General features: G+C 41.7%; 1 protein-coding gene across 1 annotated transcript in view; it reads left to right on the top strand.

Moving 5' to 3' along the window:
- Positions 1–20,975, top strand: part of aldh8a1 (aldehyde dehydrogenase 8 family, member A1) — a 38,242-nt gene extending 17,267 nt beyond the window's left edge. Inside the window, exons 2-7 of the mRNA XM_048596994.1 lie at positions 4,033–4,180; positions 7,936–8,091; positions 14,332–14,481; positions 14,956–15,212; positions 18,588–18,749; positions 19,955–20,975. Coding sequence (XP_048452951.1) covers positions 4,033–4,180; positions 7,936–8,091; positions 14,332–14,481; positions 14,956–15,212; positions 18,588–18,749; positions 19,955–20,407 — 1,326 coding nt within the window. The 3' untranslated portion in view covers positions 20,408–20,975. The remainder of the gene's footprint in view (positions 1–4,032; positions 4,181–7,935; positions 8,092–14,331; positions 14,482–14,955; positions 15,213–18,587; positions 18,750–19,954) is intronic.
- Positions 20,976–21,655: the final 680 nt, after the last annotated feature.

Below are 21,655 nucleotides of genomic sequence, written 5' to 3'. Positions count from 1 at the left end.
CGCTCTTGTTGGTGCCCTCACCATCTGCCGCAGACTCAGTCTAATAGCCATGTCCTTTAGGACCTGACCAGCTCAATCAGAAGTGCTGTTGCTGAGCCACTCTTAATGATGGACAGTGAAATCCCCCACCCAGTGTGTAATCTGCACTGGCCACCTTCAGTGCTTCCTTCAAGTGTTGCTCAACGTGGAGGAGCACAGAGTCATCAGCCGAGAGAGGGCAGTACATGCTAATCAGCAGGAGGATTCCTTGCCCATGTTTTACCTGATACCTCAAGCTTCATAGGGTCTGGAGTCAATGTTGAGGACTCCCAGGGCAGCTCCTTCCTGACTGAATACCACTGTGCCACCACCTCTGTTGGGCCTGTCCTGCCGGTGGGGCAGGTTACATCCAGGGATGGCATTGGTGATGTCTGGGATATTGTATGTCATGTATGATTCCATGCACATTTCAGGCTGTTGCCTGACTAGTCTGTGAGATAGCTATCCCAACTTCGGCACTAGCCCCCAGATATTAGTAAGGAGGTCTTTTCAGGATTCATGGGGCTGTTTTAGCTGTTGTCATTTCTGGTCAATGCCAAGTGGTCCATCCAATTTCATTCCTTGTTTGAGACTTTTCAGCAGTTGGTACAACTGAGTGTCGTGCCAGACCATTTCGGAGGGCAATTTAAGAGTCAACCATGTTGCTGCAGACTAGACCAGGTAAAATCTGTTAAGGTCCTAATGTCCACTAGAGAACATTAGTGAACCAGATGGGTTTTTCCTGACATTCGACAATTGTTCCATGGTCGTCATTAGGGTTTTAATTCTAGATTTTCTTTAAAATTGAATTCAAGTTCCACCGTCTGCCATAGTGGGATTCAAACACAGATCCCCAGAATGTTAGAGATAACAAGGTGTAGAGCTGGATGAACATAGCAGGCCAAGCAGCATCAGAGGAGCAGGAAAGCTGACGTTTCGGGCCTAGAACCTTCTTCAGAAATGGGGGAGGGGAAGGGGGTTCTGAAATAAATAGGGAGAGAGGGGGAGGCGGATAGAAGATGGATAGAGGAGAAGATAGGTGGAGAGGAGACAGACAGGTCCAAGAGGCGGGGCTGGAGCCAGTAAAGGTGAGTGTAGGTGGGGAGTTAGGGAGGGGATAGGTCAGTCCAGGGAAGACGGACAGGTCAAGGGGGCAGGATGAGGCTAGTAGGTAGGAGATGGGAGTGGGGCTTGAGGTGGGAGGAGGGGATAGGTGGGAGGAAGGACAGGTTAGGGAGGCGGGGACAAGCTGGGTACCTGGACCTCAGGATTTCTAGACCAGCCATCACTTCCCCCTTTCAGTTAATTTGGGGGTAAGAGTTGGGTGGTGGGAGATACAAGAGCAGGAGGCAATTGTATTGAGAGCTGACGTCCTCCTGGCTCATATGGTAAGTGACTAGTCAAGACGGTGTCAGAGAAAGCGGATCAGGCAAGTAATTAGGGTGTGGAGCTGGTGTTTGGTGGAGGCAGAGAGAATGGAATGGGTGATTGATTGGGGTGGTGATGGGGCGGGGGGCTGGTAGGGTGCCCAAAACCAGGGAGCTGGTGGGAGCTGGAGATTGTGGAGGATTCAAAGATCAAGTGAGTGCTGGAGATTGAATGGGCAGAGATTGTGTTTGAGATTTTTACATCGCGCCCATCCTTCTTTATGCTTTGGATCTGTTTTGGGTTGTCAATTAAATTAGTTTTTGCTTTGTGTCCCAGATAAGGGTTTCACTTTCCCAGAAACCTGGGAAGCTTTCATGCAATTCCTCGATTCCAGAAGGTGGCAGAGTGACACTACAATTGACTGTGATTTCAGCTACAACTGCCAAAACAGTAAAGGATGAGTGAATGACAATAACACAATAGATTTTGGTGTCGTTAATAACCTTATATTTTTAACCAAGTAAGTAGGAATTAACAGTCATGTCTACTGTTGACCATGATATATTCTTACACGTCAGCTTCTTTACTTGCTATCCCGGAAATATGAAGCCACTCCAAAGAATTCAATTAATCTGATCAGTTTGCATCAGCCAGGATGAGAAATGCTTTCCAAAGACATTTAACCTAGATCAAAGAAAAGACCTAAAAGTCAACTACAGCTGAAAATCTAAACATAACTGGAAAACATTGGCAACACTCAGGTAGCATCTGTTGACTTTTCATTTATACAGAGTCCAAGCGTATCATTAATTGAAGGTCTGTTGAGTTTAAAATGAGCTTTCAATCAAGTGTAGAGATGAACAAATCCCATTTTTGTGTTTGAGTTGAATGACGTTGTTCTTCTTTGACCAGTAAGCTGAGAAAACTTAATTCAACAGCTATGTAGTAAAATAGATTAGGGCATGTTTAGTTCTGAGTTGTCGCCTTTTGAGCTCTTGAGTATTGATGGATAATATTGCAGTACTGTGCAGCCTTACATACTTAGGAAAGATTGCCATTTTGTAAATTGTGTAACTTTTCTTTACTCCTTCATGGCATTTGAGCAGTGCTGGAAAGATTGACAGCAATGCCCCATCCCTAATTTCCCTTGAGTATGCATCTACTTGGGCAACAATTGGTTTTCAATGTGGAAACAAGCAAATTAGATGACTTGAGCAAACAATGCAATCATGACAAGCATCACACATCTGCATGTATATTTCACTTACACCTGCACCTTGAAATAATTCTGACACACAAAGCCAAATACAACTGTGACATTTAATAGTGCTAGATATGCCTTGCCTGTATGTGAAGCTGGCTCGTGGTCTGTTTACATTAGTATAACATTTTCCCAACCTCAATATTTCTTTTTTTCAGATATGTGGTGTCTGCCTGGAAATTGCTGGCTGGGTACAGCATGCTTGTGAGACATATTCTCTTCTTCAATAAATTTCTTCAGCACTGCATAAACTACCAGCAGACCTGGACAATGAGTAAATCTTAAATTTGGAAAGATAAAAGAAAGGTTTACAGTGGAATGTCTTATTTTCTTAAGGAGTAGAAAAAAGGCTACACCACATGAAGTGCCCCAGAGTTCAGTGTCTACAGGAAAGTTTATATTTTTAATATGAAAAGATAAACTTCAGCAATGATCTGATAGTCTGGTTTCAGAAACAAAAGCAATACTAAATCAGCAGGTCATGTGAAAAACGGTACCAATAATGTAATAGTGGCATTTACTAATGTACTGTTAGTTTTACTATAATACATGTTTGTTAACATGAATTGGCTGTAACGCGATTGATGAATAGTGGACGCTGTTTGGATAATGCGAACTTTCTGCTGTACAGGTATGGCGATTTTATTTTTTATATGTAGCGATTTCCCTATAATGTGCCTTTCTATGGCGATTTTCTGTTGCGTGAGGTGACACAAGAATGCAACTGTCACGTTATAGGAGATCTACCTATACATCAATCTACACAGGGATGAAGACTTTTGGAATCAGCAAATGTTCAGTTCGAGCCAAACGTGGCAGAGAGCCTGACTCCAAATTCCCTTTGGCTCTAGAGGGTTAACTTTTCAGACATTTAATCTTTCCTGTCTTCCACCCTGTCACGTAATTTCCTCTTGTCCTTGTCCCACTCACCCCTCGCTCAAACCCCATTATATTATCTAACTTTTCCCAGCTCTGATGAAAGATCTTTGACTTGAATGATAATCTGTGTATCTCATGCCATATATGCTGCCTGACCTGCTGTGTATTCCCTGCATTTTCTGTGTTTCTTTCAGATTTCCAGCACGTGCCATGTTTAAATTGAGTTTGCCTGATTCACAAGTAAATGTTGTGCAATCTATCATCGACACACCTCAGTGAAATGGGCACAGTTTGAGTTTTCAAGTATTAAAAGAGTGTACTTTTCATTAACCAGTTGATCGTGCACATGCATTGTTCAGAAAAGCAGGATTGCATTGATCCAGCTGCAATCAAACAGAATAAAACCATTGACTAATTGAAGATTGTAGAAAAAGTCCGTGGAAGAATTGGAAAGCATTTGAAATATTGTGACCTTTTTGTTGGTTTTAAACTTTCTTTTTCTGAAGGTGGATGCTGCTGTAAATGCTGCCAAAGATGCCTTCCCTGCATGGTCAACGAAGAGTCCTTTGCAACGTTCCCAGGTACTTCATAAACTGGCAGATCTGATAGAGGCCCACCTGGAGGAATTTGCTCAAGCGGAATCGAAGGACCAAGGTAATCAAAGTGGCTGATTGTTTTTGTGAGCATGTTGAAAGTGTTGGAGATGTGGCTGGGACCTGTCCCGTAGCATCTGTACAATCACAGGTGAACTGGTGGGATACTCTGCTCAAGATATCACTTTATAGCACAGTGTACTTGTCTCTTAAAATGGAATGTTCTTGTAAAAACACTCCTACTTGCCTTGCACCCTTCAACTTGTGTGCAACCCTGAGCAATTGTTTGATTCTTTGAATTCTTTGAAGCCAAGAACATATGAAATTTGAACGAGACCACAGTGATTTAAATTGTGCAGTGGGAGTGCTGGGGTGGGTGGCAATTCCCGGCCTCATATTCCTCCACCATGTTCTCTCTCTCTCTCTCTCTCACACAGACACACACACAAACACACACACACACATATAAACACCCCCCCCCCCCCCCCCCCTCTCTCTCTCTCTCTCTCTCTCTCTCTCTCTCTGTCTCTCTCACGGACACACACAGATCCAGGGTACTTTCAATTTTGGGACTCAGTCCTTACTGTAAGACAGATGGCACTGTGGTGAGGGACTGCAGAGGTGCTGCTACAAGATACTGATATCAGGGTGGATCATAGGTCTGCTATCCAACTATCAGAATCATATGAACAGGACCTTCAGACCCTCAAACCTATTAACTGCATTCAGTTAGATCAGCCTGATCTGTCATAATTCCAACATTGGCCACCCTTAGTTTCATAACATTTAATATCTATAGCTGTGCATTACCAAATTGCTATTAATCTGAGTTTTAAAATATTCTGCTGACTTTGGCCCCAATTCCTTTTAAGGGGACAGATTTGCAGATTTCCATAACTCTTCTGTGTGAAGAAGTAACTGCTGACATTGCTGCTTATTGGCCTAGCTGTGTTTATAAATAATGTGCCCTTGTCCTGAAATCTCCAATGTGGGGAATAGTTTCTCTCAGTTTACCCTATCGACTCCTTTAATCATCTTAAACACCTTAATTGAATTACACCCTAACATTATAAAATCAATGGAGTGCAGCATGAATGTATTCAGCAACAGGGTAAAAACTTAGAGGTTGTTTGTCATTATTGAGGAACCTAGAACATGGTGTACAACCTCAGAATTATGGATCGTTAATTTAGGAGTGAGATGAAAAATTTCTTCACTCAGAATGTTGTGAATCTTTAGAATGCTCCGTCCTCCAGGTTTGTGAGTTCTCCAGTGTTGAATGTATTTGAGATAGAAAGATTTTTGATCTCCAAGAATAAAGAGATATAGAAAGTGGGCAGTAAAGTGGAGTAAGATCTACAGCACAGAAAGAAGCCCTTCGGCCCATTATGTCTGCGCTGGCCAAAATCAACCACCTAACTATTCTAATCCCGTTTTCCAGCACCTGGCTCATAGCCTTATTAGCTTTGGCATTGCAAGTGCACATCTAAATACTTATTAAATATTGTGAGGGTTCCTGCCTATACCACCTCTACAAGCAGTGAGTTCCTCTGATGGTTGCAATACAGATACCTGCCACTGCTCCCTGGGGGTACTGACGGCAAGAGAGGCTGCCACCTTTTAATTGGTCAGCAGCTCTGAACATGTATGAACAACCGTCACTTGGGATCCTGAAGACCCAATGGTGGCCTGAAGGCCCCTGCCAATTCTCTGGCTGCTTGGCAAGGTCCCCATCAAGCTGATTAAATCCAGCCCTTGGATCAGGAAGGCTGGATCATGGCTTGAAGTCAGGACCACTGAGTGGGGGAAAGGGAGTGACATGGAGATAGATGAGAACTGGGGACAGGGTAGAGCAGGAGACTTGGAGGAGTGGTTGGGTGATCGAAACTGAGAAATTGAGGGTCAAGTAACCCAGTTGGGAAGGAGATCAGATTTGTGGCTCTGGGCCTGGTTGGCAGAGTTGGGGTCTAGGAGCCACAGTGATAATGGTAAATCTTTGACTCTTTGACTTACACAATGGTTAGAGTTGGCAGCTCTGTCTAGGCAGATGTGGAGTAGAGACATGAACAGGCTTTAGGTACCTTGTTTGCAGATGCCAATAGCCCAAAACCCACTTTAAAGAATGTCTTCCAGTTTCAAGTAGACATGAGAGTCCTGTGCTTATTTGCCTCTGAAGCCTAAAACCAGCTAAACGTCTAAAAGCCAAATGTTAACGAGCCCGATTTGATGACTCGGGTATTTCAATTCATTTATTTATGGTTTGGGGAAAGATTTTAAAAACATTTCCTGAGATGATGAGACAGATCGCGTAAGATCCATAATAAATTGAAGACTGATTTTGAGCAAGGAGGCATTGCTTAATCTGTTTCTGACAAGCAGCTGATATGAAAGTGGGAATACAGTCAGGAAATAATAGTCACAACAGTTGTAGGTTCAACCTAAGTTTACAAAAGCATAATGGACGGCTAAAGATAAAAGTGTTCAACTAAAAAAAAGTTAAAGAAAATTCATTGGGATAAAAAAGATCTGGATTAATGAGGTAGAAAAGTTAACAAATAAGATGATAGTTCAGAGAGGACTTTTCAAATATGAAATCGAGAGAAGAGGAAAGCCAAATGTGGAGAGAAATGGTAAAATTATATGAAAAACTAGGACTGCTGGACAGGAAGAACTTTACTCCTATCGTATTTTTATTTTTATTACCTTCTTTTTGTCTTAGTCAGTTCTGCTAGAAAACAGTACTATCAGTAAAGGTTGTAGGACTAAGCGTCAGGCCATGCCAGAACATTGGCTTAGCCTATTATTGCCATCATACTACATTCTCAAATATTTTTGCATTCACAATATTATCAGTGTTCGATCAGAGTTCACCATTTATCCACAGAGAAGCCTCCATCTGCACCCTACTATGCAAATATATGCATGCAGCAGTGAAAATTAAAAAAGAGTCTTGCACTTCCATCCAATTTTCCTTTCAATAGAAGAAATCAGAGAATCATAGAATGGCTGCAGCACAACAGAAGGCCAGTTAGCCCATTGTCTCTGGACTAAATCTCTATGGACGTAATATCCCTGTTCCCTTGGGGGTTGACCTGGAAGGAATTTCAGAGATTGAAGCCAAGGATCAGCAGACTAACAGGTTACGTCTCTCGGTGATATTCCTAGATTCCAGACCAAACATATAAGGCACCTTTAAGACAGTTTAATGACATTACAAATATGACATCTCATATAAAAGTTCCTTTCAGCCACTGTTTCCATATAATGGAGTCAGTGTAGTGCATTCAGTCAGGTATATAATGTACAGTATCATCAATAACCACAGAACCTAGACAATTTACAAGATTATGACATTATAGTAATGTAAATAGCTTGTATTGTAAATGTATTTCAAGACACATGCCTCAAAAAGAACCGAGTATTTGTGGTATATTTTAGAAATATTAGAGGATTGTATTCTTCTCTATCCCTCATTTCCCAATCAATAGGATTGGGCTGGCTGTCTTTCTTTACCAGATATTTGTTGACTTAGAAAGTAAACAGTGATTCTTTTTTTAAATAAGCGATGTTCTGACAGACCATCAGTACAGTGCCTAGCATGCTGACATGCTGGTTTTCAGTACACAGTTAGCATCTTCCCATCAATGAAATAAATTGTGTATGAATAGAATAGTGACGTTTTGGACATTTTCAACGTGTCATGTTAACCAATATAGGGACAGATATGGACAGATTTCCAAACTGTGAATATAGTTTCATAAACAGGCCCAATTAAATAATTTCTCAGGTTCTATTTTTTACGTTTTCAAATTTCAGGTAAAACAATAACTGTGGCCCGAAGCATGGAAATACCTCGAGCGGTTTATAACTTCCGTTTCTTCGCCTCAATTATCCTCCATTACACAACAGAATGTTCAGAGATGGACCATATGGGATGTACAAACTTCACCACGAGGACTCCAGTGGGAGTAGGTGAGGCAACAAATGTCAATATTGAAGGTTTATAACGGGGTTGTCAAACCTTTTCAAATTGAGGGGGGCTGCACTTCAACTTTTCTTTCAGTCAAGGGGCTAGTGAGCAAATTTCAGAAGGTAACTTTTGGCACAACAATAAACATAAGTTTTCGGAAAAGTAATCATAAAGAAATAACTTGCTAATTTAAATAAATGAATAATTAATAAACATCGCCATTAAAAGTGCAAAGCAGTAGGCTAACTAATAAAATCTCTAAGACAGACTGTGCCCCAGCTCCTGGTCACTAGGGAGGACTGAGGCTGACCTAAGGAGTTGGGTTTAACTAACATTGACCTTAGTTCACCTCTGGTGATGCACACTCTTTGCTGGCCTCAGTGGAATTCACATGGAAGTGAGAGTTGGAATTGGGTTACCTTTCAGCTTTGGTTTTCCTCTTCTTCCAACCTGCTTTGCGGTTACGTTTTTGTGGATGAGGAAGAGGTGGATGTGTGATGGACCGACACTCGATCTCAGAGTTCATAGATGTTTTGGAAAGGCAAATCAGGGCAGGACTTAATGGTAAGGTTATGGGGTGTATTGCTGAACAAAGAGATCTTGGAGTGCAGGTTCATAGTTCCCTGAAAGCGGAGTTGCAGGTAGATAGGATAGTGATGAAGGCGTTTGGTATGCTTGCCTTTATTGGTCAGTGCATCGAGTATAGGAGTTGGGAGGTCATGTTACGGCTGTACAGGACAGCAGTTAAGCCACTATTGGAATACTGCAGTGCATTTCTGGTCTCCCTGCTAGAGAGAGGATGTGAAACTTGAAAGGGTTCAGAAAAGATTTACAAGGATGTTGCCAGGGTTGGAAAGTTTGAGCTATTGGGAGAGGCTGAATAGACTGGGGCTATTTTCCCTGGAGCATCGGAGGTTGAGGGGTGACCTTATAGAGGTTTATAAAATCATGAGGGGCGTGGATACGGTAAATGTGGTTGGGGAGGTCCAAAACTAGAGGGCATAGGTTTAAGGTGAGAGGGGAAAGATACAAAAGGAACGTAAAGAGCAACATTTTCATGCAGAGTGTGGTGCGTGTATGGAACAAGCTGCCAGAGGAAGTGGTGGAGGCTGGTGAAGAGCCTCAAGTTCCTCGGAGTGATGATAAGCGACGACCTGTCCCAGACTTCCCATGTAAATGCATGGGAAGTCAAGAAGGCACAACAATGCCTGTTCTTGCTCAGACAGCTCAGGAAATTTGGCATGTCCATAAAGTTAATCACCAACTTCTACAGATTCACCATTGAAAGCATTCTGTCCAGGTGAGTATGGGCCTGGTACGGCAACTGCTCTGCCCAGGACTGTAAGAAACTACAGAAGGTGGTGTGCATGGCCCAGACCATCAGGGAAGCCAACCTTCCATCCATGGACTATATTTACAAGGCTGGCTGCTGCGGAAAGGTGGCCAACATCATCAAAGACCCATTGCACCCTGATAATGACCTCCTACAACCTCTTCCATCAGGCAGAAGATACAGAAGCCTGAACACACACACATACAGGTTCAGGAACAGCTTCTTTCTGGCTGTTATCACACTGTTGAGTGGATTCTAGCCTAGTTGTGGAAGCATGGCCCTAGTTGTGGGAACATGTAAGTGCAGGTCTCTCTGCTTCTTTCATTTTGACAGGTCCTTTGACAAATTAGATCCTTATCTTAAGCTGGTGCTGACTAAAGACAAAGCAAGTGGTAATTTTCAGATGTTATGAAAAAATAGCTGCTTTCTGAAATAACTCTACACAGGCCAGTATCCCATCATCAAGTCAGCCTTTATTTGAGTCCTTGGCACTGATCCAGCTCCCTCAGAGTGAACAGGATGTCTGACACTCCTGGTGAGGCACTGGGGGATGGTTTCTTCATGTTACGCAGAACAAGCGTAATTTCAGGGAACCAGTATAAATTTACCTGTGAAACAAAGATCAAAATCTCATATGTTGGCACACCAGAGTGTGGTACTGTGGTACTGTTTAGTGGCAATTAATACATATGTGGTCACTATTCTCACCGTGCTGTCCAGTGCAGTATGCAGTGTTAGACAGTCATGCAGAGAGATTTAGAATTGGGGTACTTTCCTACCTTTCTCCTTGGACAAGAATGACGTGTAGCACAAAAAAATGCATATAAACGTTTGGAACGTTGTGAGACACAATTGCTTCATGCAGTTTTACAAAATCCCTTTAATTGTTATTTCACTCCAAGAATTGACTATTGAATGCTGAGATCTTATGTCAAGATATTTGGGGTGGACAATGACAAGCCAATCATATAGTCTTTCCTACAACCCATTACACAGCTCTGCACACAGTTCAACGCACAGCCTATTACACACAGACTAGTACACAACCCATTATAGAGTCCACTATACTATCCGTGACATAGCTCATCACACAAGCTAATGGACTGCTATTTACACAGAAACCATTACATATCCTATTGCACAGTTCATTACACAACCCACCACATAACCTTTAAGCACAGCAATTAAACAGTCCATCACATAGTCCATTATGCAGCATATTGCACAACCTTCCACACAACCATTACCCAGCCTGTCACACAATCACACATCTGTTTTGCTGTCCATGTGTATTTGAGTGAGGCTTTTTTTTTTGTTCATGAGCTAAATGTGGCCAGCATTTATTGGCCATTGTTAATTGCCTGAAGAAAGTGTTGGCAAGCTGTCTTCTTGAACCATGACAGTCATGTGTTGTAGATACACCCTCAATGGGAGGGAGAGAGTTCCAAGATTTTGACCCAGTTACAGTAAAGGAATGGTGATATATTTCCAAGTCAGGATGGTAAATGGCTTGGAGGGGATCTTGTAGGTGTTCCCATGCATCTGCTACCTATATCCTTTTACATAGTAGTGGTTGTGGATTTGGAAGGTGCTGTCTAAGGAGCTTTGGTGTGGAGCTGCAGTGCATCTTGTAGATGGCCCACACTGCTGCCCCTGTGCATCTTTGGAGGGAGTGAATATTGGTGTTTGATTGGGTGCCAATCAAGTGGGCTGCTTTACCTTGAAGGTCATAAGCTTCTTGAGTGTTTTTGGATCTGCAATCATCGATTCAAGTCGGACTGACTTTTGCTTTAATCCTTGTTTTTTTAAACAGTTGTTTCTAGATGAGCTTTAAAAGCTGAGTATTTATCCATTACACAGCCCATCTACAGGAATTACACAACCCATACACAACACAACATATACCTATCCCAGCCTATTATACAATCCATCACAAAACCAATTACAGAACTCTTTACGCTGCTCATTACATGATCTATTATACAGCTCATCACGTAGCCCATTACTCAATCCATCATACAAACTGTCACACATCCCATTATTTATACAGTACACAACTCAAAAACAATCTATTAAATATTCCTGTCATATAGAGTCATAGAGTTGTATGGTGTGGACACAGGTCCTTCAGCCCAACTTATTTCCTAAACTGAACTAGTCCCATTTGCCTGCATTTGGCCCATAACCCTCTAAACCTTTCCTATCCACCTACCTGTCCAAATGGCTTTTAAATGTTTTAATTGTACCAACCTCTATCACTCCCTCTGGCAGTTCATTTCATCTACGTACCACCCTCTGTGTGCCAAGTTTCCCCTCAGTCCGATTTAAATCTTTCCCTTTCTGCTTTAAGCCTATGCCCTCTAGTTTTGGACTCCCCAACCCTGGGGAAAAGACTTTGATTATTCACCTTATCTATACCCCTCATGATTTTATAAACCTGTTAAGGTAACCCCTCAGCTTCCTGTGCTCCAGAGAAAAAGCATGAGCCTATCCAGCCTCTCCTTATAACTCAAACTTTCCCATCTCAGTAACATCCTTGTAAATCTTTTGATTTGATTTGCTTTATTGCTATCTTGTGTTCTGCGGTACAGTGAAAAATGTTGACTTATGTGCTTTACAGGCTGATTGTATTATACAAGTGCATCAGGGTAACAGAACAGTGTATAGGATACAATGTTACAGCCTCCAAGAAGGTGCAGAGATAGATCGACATTACCATTAAAGATGTCCATTCAAAAGGCTGATAACAGCAGGGAAGAAACTGTTCTTGAATCTGTTCGTATGCATATACAAAGTTTTATATCTTCTGCCCGGTGGAAGAGAGTATAACTGAGGTGGGAGGGGTCTTTGATTATGTTGGTTGCTTTCCTGATGCAGCAGGAAGTATAGTTGAGGTCAATGGATGCACTCGTTCCAGTTTAATAATATCTCTCCAAAGCAGGGTGACCAGAATTGTACACAGTACTCCAAATGTGGCCTTATCAATGTCTTGTACAGCTGTAACATGAAGTTCTGACTCGTGTACTCAGTGCTCTGACTGATGAAGGGAAGCACGCCAAACGCCTGCTTCAACACTCTGTTCCTTGAAAGTAGTGTCATAGGTAGACAATGTACTTGCACCCCTAGGCCTCAGCCCTAGAGACCATCACATAGCCATGATGTTGCCCATGACAACGTCCATCGCTCAGCCATCACATGGCTCATTATACAGTCCATCATACAACATACTACGCAGTATACCCAAGTTTCATCCCTATTACCAATATTCTGGAAGAATCTTCGAATATGTTCTGAAATTCCACAAAATATCGATATATCACATTGTATTCATCTGTATAGTTAGTGATTTCCTCAAAACATTTAGCTAAATTAGTCAAACAGAAAGACCCTTCTGAATATTGGTTTTCACTCGTGGCTCATCCACACCCTTTGCAAGACCTCCTGCCATCTCACTTTATCTTTCTTTGTTAAATATTGACAAAGGGTTGGAGAAAAATCAGATGCAAAGGAGTAAGAGTTCAGGAAGAAAACCTGTCTTCGGTTCTCAACACTGATAACTAAAACAGCAGAGAGAAGCAGTCTTCAGATTTTGAGGACGGTATGGATTAATAGGAATATGTCAACACTGCTTATTTTTCCCTTTCACACAGTCTTTCCCAGATGAATTTTAAAAATCACATGTCTGCCAAGCTTACAATTAAATATCTTATTTAAGGGGTAAGAGCATGCTCACCTTGGATCTAAGTGAAAGTGTGATATTGATGAATATTGATGTTGTTCTTTGGCAATTTTGTTATTTAGGTAGAAGGCTATAACTGAGGTTCAGGAGGCATGGGGCAGAGCTGTTGGAATTGAATGTATTTGGACAATAACTTCAGCTGTATGAAGATAGTAGTCTTTTACTTTGTGTTGGGATGTGGGACAGCATGCCATCACTGTAAATGAATTGTGAAACTGTTTCAGGTAACTCACTTCAGGTAAACATTGATGTTGAATAATGAGGGAATGGACGCAAGTTCTTCAGGAAATCCAGCAAAAAGGAGTGAAGTGACAATTTTTGCATGGTTCCCATATTAATATTAATTAATATAATCATCTAGTTTGTGTATATCACTAAGACATCAAGTTATTGATTTCCTGATATGGTTAACGGTGACTCAGTGGTTAGCACTGCTGCCTCACAGCGCCAGAGACGCAGGTTTGATTCCAGCCTCAGGCAACTGTCTGTGTGGAGTTTGCACATTCTCCCCGTGTCTGCATGGGTTTCCTCCCACAGTCCACAGATATACAGATTAGGTGAATTGGCTATGCTAAGTTGCTAATCATGTCATTGAACGTGCAGGCTGGGTGGATTAGCCGTGGGAAATGCAGGGTTACAGGGATAGGGTAGGGAGGTGGGTCGCTGTTTGGCGGGTCAGTATTGACTCGATGGGCTGAATGGACTACTTTTGTTCTCCTAACTCCTGTCAATAGCACATTTGAAGGAATCATGAACTTATAAAGATGTGGTACAGAAAGTCAAGAAATGTAGCAGGTTGGTTTTGTGTGAAGTTGTATGCAGCACCTCTTCCCTTCCCAGTCTCCAGAAAGCCATTGCAGAAAGTATGGAATAAAAATAATTCCACCAAACAGGAATTAACATTGCAAGGAAAGTTATTCCAAGCTGTCTCTGTAGCTCCCCTTGTAACTACATAGAAAATAGAAGAAAGCTGAGAGCCAGATTCTGAGTTTGCTCAATGGCATGAGTCATGAGTAATATTGGAAAGGAGAAAAAGGCTTGTATATAAACAATTTTGTGTGTGCTTGATATCTGTGCTGTAGCTATGGGAGGGAATTTTTTTCTTTTTTCTTGCTATAGTTCCACATAATGTGGAGTGACTAATGCAAATTTCTTACTCTGTCTCTTTAGCTGGCCTGATCAGTCCTTGGAATTTACCATTGTATCTATTGACCTGGAAGATAGCTCCAGCCATTGCCACAGGCAACACTGTGGTTGCCAAACCCAGTGAAATGACATCAGTCACTGCCTGGATGATGTGCAAGCTCTTCGATGAAGCAGGTAGAGTGATGCCAACTGATGGATGTAGCACCTACGGAGGGAGAAACAGATTTAATGTTTCGAGGCCAAAATATGACTTCTTCAAGGTGATAGATGCAGAATGTCTTTGTGAGAACTGTTTTCTTCTAACATTTCTTATGAAGAACAATTTGCTTCGTGCTGATGTTCAAGTGTTTGCTCATTCTTTGCACAAATTACATTTTGCTACTGCTGTGGTCAGAATTGCTGACTTTGTCTTTCGTATTTGTCAAAGGCTGATAGATTTCTGGTGAACATGATGATGTTGGGAATTGTTCCTTCTTTTATAAAGTTTATCTTGATATTATTGATTTCATGCAAATGTTGGTCATCATCATTTGGATGTAATTTCCCTTATTCAAATATCAAGCATCATATCTTTGCAATGTTTCAAAGTAAATCATTCTGTTCTATAATTTATTGCTATTTAGAAATCATTTCTCACTTATCTCCTAGGCGTTCCACCCGGAGTTGTGAACATAGTGTTTGGTACTGGCCCAAAGGCTGGGGAGGCAATTGTCTCTCACCCTGATGTGCCGCTAATATCCTTTACTGGAAGCACAGTCACTGCCCAGCACATCCGAGAGAAGAGTGCTCCATTCTGTAAGAAACTCTCTCTGGAGCTTGGAGGGAAAAACCCAGCCATCATCTTTGATGATGCGAACCTTGATGAATGCATTCCAACCACCGTGAGATCCAGCTTTACTAACCAAGTAAGAAATTTATTGGAATTCAGGTACCAATTCATCCCCTACACAACAGCAATGTTTCAAGATTAAACGTTTGTGAAAAGCTCTTGTTCTGAATGAGTTCAGACCATTCCCAGATTTTCCTCCACTGAGGGAAGTTTAACGCTACTTTTCATTTGTATCTTTACTTTTGATTGAATTTATTCTGAAGATGTGGTCAAGACCAAATTTATTGCATATCCACCCCTTTCTAGTTACCCCAATTCCTGAGTGGTCTGCTAGGCTAATTCAGGGAGCATTAAAATATGAAGTATGGTTTGAAATCTTAATCCTTTTTTTTGCCCGAGTCTCAGTTTTGTTTTTTTGGAGGGATTTTCACCAGATGACCTAGCAAGATCTTTCACTGTATATTACCAAACTCCCCTCTTTAGCTACTACCCAGCCCTATGGTATCCTCTTACCTGGTTCTGTCCACAAGACCATGAGATACAGGAGTGGAACTAGGCCATTCAGCCCATCGAGTCTGCTCTACTATTTGGACATGACTGATATGTTTCTCAAATCTATTCTCCTGCCTTTTCCCCATAACCCTTGTTCCCCTTCTAAACAAGAACTATCTATATCTGTCTTAATACACACAGTGACTTGGCCTCCATAGCCTTCTACAGCAATGAGTTTCACAGATTAACCATCCACTGACTGCAATTCCTCATCTCAGTTCTGAAGAGCCATCCCTTCACTCTGAGGTTGTGCCTTTGATCCTAGTCTCTCTTACTGGAATCATCTTCTCCATGTCCACTCTATCAGGTCTCTCTGTATTCTGTAAGTTTCAATGAGATCTCCCCTCATCCTTCAAAACTCCATTGAGCACCTTGGGTCTGTACTCATTGCTCCTCATATGACAGAACCTTCATTCCCAGGATCATTCTTGTAAACCTTCCCTGGAATCTCTCCAAGGGCAGCACATTCTTTGTTAGACAGGGGACCCAAAACTGCTCACAATATTCCAAATGTGGTCTGGCTAGAGCCTTATACAATCTCAGCAGTACATCCATGCTGTTGCATTCTAGCCATCTTGAAGTGAATGCTAACATTGCATTTGCCTTCCTTGACCCTGCATGTTAACCTTCAGAGAATCTTGAACTATGATTCCCAAGTCTCTTTGTGCTTCAGACTTCCGAAGCCTTTCCCCATTTGGAAAGTAGTGTGTCTCATTTCTTCCTACCAAATTGCATAACCTCTCACTTTCCTACATAGTAATCCATCTATCCCTTCTTTGCCCTCTGTCCTAAACTGCTCAAGTCCCTAGTTCCTCAATTCTATTTCCCCCGCACCTATCTTTGTGCCATCTGCAAACTTAGCAACAATGCTAATTTCTTTCACCCAGATCATTGATGGATAACGTGAATAGTTGTGGTCCCAACACTGATCTTTGCTGAACTCCACTAGTCACCGGGTACCATTCTGAAAAAGACCCCTTTCTCCTCACTCTCTGCCTTTTGCCAGTCAGCCAATCCTCTATCCATGCCAATACTTTGTCCCTAACAGCATGGACTCTTATCTTCCTGTGTGGCACACTGTCAAAAGATTTTTGGATCTCCTTTGTCTAAGTTGGTGATTACCTCCTCAAAGAATTCTAACAGATTTGTCAGGGATGCCCACCCCTTGACAAAGCCGTGCTGGCTCAGCCCTATGTTTATCATGCTGTCTACGTACTCCATAATCTCAAACTTAATAATGAACTCTGAAATCTTAACAATGACCAAGGTCAGGCTAGCTGGTCTATAAGGATAGGAAGATTCATATTAATAAGATGAGATGAGAAATGCAGTTAATCCTGTAATTAACAAGCACTGATCATTCTTAATAGGCAACTTGCTACTGCTTAGTGAGAATCTCATCTCAACGCCTGAAACATTGTTAAAACATGCAGCGAGTTTATCGTGTTAAGAAAGGATTTGGTGGACCTGTTGGAATATTTTGCCACATTTCTCTCCACGGCCCATGTTACTCAGCTCCCTCCATGAGTCCACCAACACATGTGAATTATTTATGTTACTCCTGCAATGCCTAATTGAAAGGAAATCATGAAAATAACCTAAAAAGTCATATTTCCTCACTTTGGATGCCCAACCAGCTGTAATATTATTAAGCAGGAAACTTGCCTGGTTTGGATTCACTTCAGTCAGTACAGATTCAGCAGGGGTCAGACTTCTGCCCTCTGCTATAATTCTACAACCACCCTGACCCAGTTCCCCGAGTTATTTTCAGTGCATAATAAACCTTCCAGATTCAAAGAATTATTACAGTGCAGAAAGAGGACTTTTGGCCCATTGTAACCGTACTAGCCTTCCTGTGAGATTTCCGTTATCAAGCAGGCCAGTTACTATCTATCTGGGATGGTGCTGCACAGGAACTACCACTGCTGTGTGAGAAGAAGAAATCAGTCATTTACAGTTGGTTTTTTTGGAGCCCTGGAAACGGTAGACTGGTTTCAAAGGAGACCCTGGCAGAGTGAAATCTGCAGGATTGAAATTGGAGGGAGACAACATGTGACCCTTGCATGCTTGTATAATGAGGGCAGGCACTACATCAGGGAAATTTCCATGGTTTCCCAGAGTTTATTGCCATCTTGCTAGCTTTGGGAAGTGGAGTAGACACCACACCCATGCCCTGTAACCTCCACATGTCTTTGCACACAGCAGGTAGAAACGAATTGTCACTAATAGTCTCAGTGAGCATGGATTATAAAGGCAAACATAAATTGGTGAATGTGTGCATTCATTTTAAACAGGAACACTGCTTTGCACCAGCTTGATTGGACGAGCCAATTTGTTTCTGCAGTCAGGAGATTCCAGACTGGCTTTCAGTGTGCTATCCCCTGGGAAGATAGAGTCAGCTCCTCTCTCAAAGTGATGCCACCAGAGAGTCACTGGAGATAAGCAAACCCAAATAAGAGGATAAGATACTCAAGACAAGTTTAAACTGGAGACAGATGATTTATGATTGCATTTTCTCTGCATCTTTAGTTGTGGTGCACTGTGTGCAGCATACTCCCCTATGCATTTCTTCAGCCTTCAGATATTTAAATATTTAAAAGGTATTAATTATTCCTAATACCTATCATTGCCAATGTAAGCAATATAAATTAATGACTGATTATCTCTGATCATACTGTACCAGTCCACAGTGATTCTGTACCACCACATGAAATGTTTCTACAGTGACACGATTGTTAGTTTGCACCTGACTTCCTCTCAAAATGATCATGGATAAGCCAAGCTGTGCTTAATGCAGTTTTCAGCTGATTAAAATTAGTCTGTTTCTTTCTTTTTTACCTCCCACTTTCCCTCCCTAAATTGGAATGTAGCTGATTGATTATTTTCTCCTTTTTGACAGGGTGAAGTCTGCCTGTGTACAAGCAGAATTTTTGTACAAAAGAGCATTTACACTGAGTTTTTGGAGAAGTTTGTAGAGAATGCCAGGAAATGGAAGGTTGGCGTTCCTTCTGACCCAACTGCCAACATGGGTGCTCTTATTAGTAAAGAACATCTTGAAAAGGTTTGTAAACATCTTTGTACGTTGGGGCTGCCATCAAATAGAAATGTGATTTTAAACAAAAAAAAAACTTGAAGAATTTAGTATCCTACTTGTGATCATTCCTTTGATGTTCAACAAAAACACGTTTAAAATGCTTTGGATTCAAGCTGATTTTGTTTGTTAAAAACAAGGAGCTTCCTGAATTTCCTGGAACCTTCCAGCTTACTTCCTGTCCAGCTGTTGAACCTACAGCAGGATCCTTGGAAAAGTCTCTGACCTGGATCCTCCGTTTCTTAGATGTTTGCACATTGTTTTTTTTTCAGAGTGGAACCACTCAAACAAGGTTGTTGCATCAGTGGATGAGGGCCTTGTGCCTCCGAAACAAGAGCCAATTGGTTCAAAAGTCTAGGAATCAAAAGAATTGCTGAGCTGGTTGGCAGGTTGGCAGATGGGGGTACGGTTATCTAGACGGCTAGAGGGTGGTTTGCTTCCTGTTACAGCTGAGGTGGATTTGGGGCAGTCTTCCTCACCTTACTACCAGTAAAATCATTGCATCAGCCATATTTTGGCATCCCTTTCACAATCGAGGATGTTACCTAGAGAAGAAGTAGAAGGGAAGATGGTTAGCAGTAGAAGGCAAAGAGTAGGGATAATGTACTTGAACTGAAAGGAAATGTTTAATCTTGTCCCTAAAAGACCAGTGCTTGGGGCTCAGCATTCACTAGACAGCTTGTGGCTTAGTAGGTAGCTTCCTGTCTCTGAGGCAGTAGCTGTGGCTTCAAGTCTTGCTTTACTCAACCCAGGCTCTATGACTGGTACAAAATTCATAACAACCCTTTTCATAAATGTCTCCACTCAATTGAACCTGACACCACTGTAACCTTTACTCCTCCCTCCACTCCACTCCACCTTTGGTGACTAAGCCGTCAGTCATTTCCGCCACATACACTGGACCTCTCCCCCTAAACCCTTCTGCTTTGTCATCTCTCCATCCCTTCAGAAACTTCCCGGAAACACACTTCTTTGACCATGTCTTCAGTCCCTTCCACTAAAAGTATAAGTACGCAGCAAGCATTCTTGCTCTTGTGAAATACTGGCAGAACATTTTACTGTGGTGAAGGCACTATATACTTGCAATTAAAATGGTAGATTTCACTAGATCAATTGTATATCAATAATGAAATGAATCCTTTTGACAGTAATAAATCGATTGTTTCTGTAAACAGGTAAAGGGCTATATCAACTTAGCCAAGAATGAAGGAGCTAAAATCCTCTGTGGTGAAGGAATTGATTCCCTGGAAATTCCTGATAAAAACAAAATGGGCTATTTTTTATTGCCCACAGTAATCACAGAAGTAAAGGACAGTTCACGCTGTATGCAAGAGGAAATCTTTGGCCCAGTGACCTGTGTAGTTCCCTTTGAAACGGAGGAGGAAGTCATTCAACGAGCAAATAATGTGAAGTATGGCTTGGCTTCTACTGTGTGGTCACGTGATGTGGGCCGGATACACCGGGTTGCCAAGAAGCTTCATACCGGAATGGTATGGACCAATTGCTGGCTTATTCGTGACCTGAATTTGCCATTTGGTGGCATGAAAGCCTCTGGAGTTGGCAGGGAAGGCGGTAAAGATTCATTTGAGTTTTTCACAGAGGTCAAAACTATTACAATAAAACACTGACTCTTTACTACACACAGAGTGGTACATTAAAAAATACAAACTTATTGTTTTGATTGACAAAACATTGGGAAATGTTCTTTAAATTCTGTCCATCAAATATAATTATATAGAGTGAAGTGCTACCCAGTGCGTTTAATGATGGTAACATGCCTCACCCCAGGCAATGGGCACAGAAATGCCACTGCTTCAGTGCGTGGAACACAGATATGTTTACTTATATCAAAATTTCGAGAGGTGTAAGCCATAAAGAAAATAAGCTGACACCTACTTGCCCTCTAAGCCACCTGAAGGAGACAGAAAGGTAGTCATAGGTTAGGGATTCAAATTCCTTGAAATAAAAGTTCCTAATTAGTAGTAATACTTTATCAGCATGATGTTATGTGATTGTTCAGGAACAAATCGAGCCTTCTCATCATGTTGTACTTGATCTGCAGTATTGTCCGTATATTGTGACAGAGGCAAAGCCTTAAGTGTATATTAAATTGTGTATCAGCTGAACACCTAAGTAACCTGAATACATTAATATATAAAATGTAAATTTGAAAAATAAAATAAATTATGAATTAAAGTCTCCTAGCTCTTTTTTATTTGAAGGTCCAGTCAGTTATCTAAAAAGAAATGACATACAGCATTTCTTTTCTTTGCTGTTACGATAGGTGACTGCATGAAACTTATCTCTTTGCTGGCAATGGAATCCTATATGATTCTGTACACTGGTTTGCCATGTGCCTTGCTATCAGAAATGAATCTATTCCTGCGGGGATGTTACACCATTCATTTACATTAGTTATTGGCATCTACAAGCTGCACCGGAATGACTCGCCGATGTTCCTTTGACTGCACCTACCTATGACGTCTCCCAGCTAAAACAACAAGAGCGCAATGGAAATACCGCCACCCGCAAGTTTCCCTCCAAATCGTGCACTTTTCTGACTTGGAACTATATCACCGTTCCTTCACCGTCACTGGGTAAAAATCCTGGAACTCCCTCCCTAATAGCACCCTAACAGTTCAAGAAGGCTGCTCACCACCACCTTATCAAGGGCAACTAGGGATGGGCAATAAACGCTGGCCCAGCCAGTGATGCCCACATCCCACAAATGAATAGAAAAAAAATTGTCAGTGAACTGTAGAACATAGAACAGTACAGGCCCTTCGGCCCATGATGTTATGCCAACCTAGTATCCTACTCTAAGATCAAATTACCCTGCATACCCTACATTTTACTATCATCCATGTACCTATCCA

The sequence above is a fragment of the Rhincodon typus genome, chromosome 5 (genome assembly GCF_021869965.1).
Source record: "Rhincodon typus isolate 14 chromosome 5, sRhiTyp1.1, whole genome shotgun sequence".
NCBI lineage: Eukaryota > Metazoa > Chordata > Chondrichthyes > Orectolobiformes > Rhincodontidae > Rhincodon > Rhincodon typus.
Note: the sequence above shows the minus strand (reverse complement) of the source record. Positions and strands in the feature narration are given on the sequence as shown.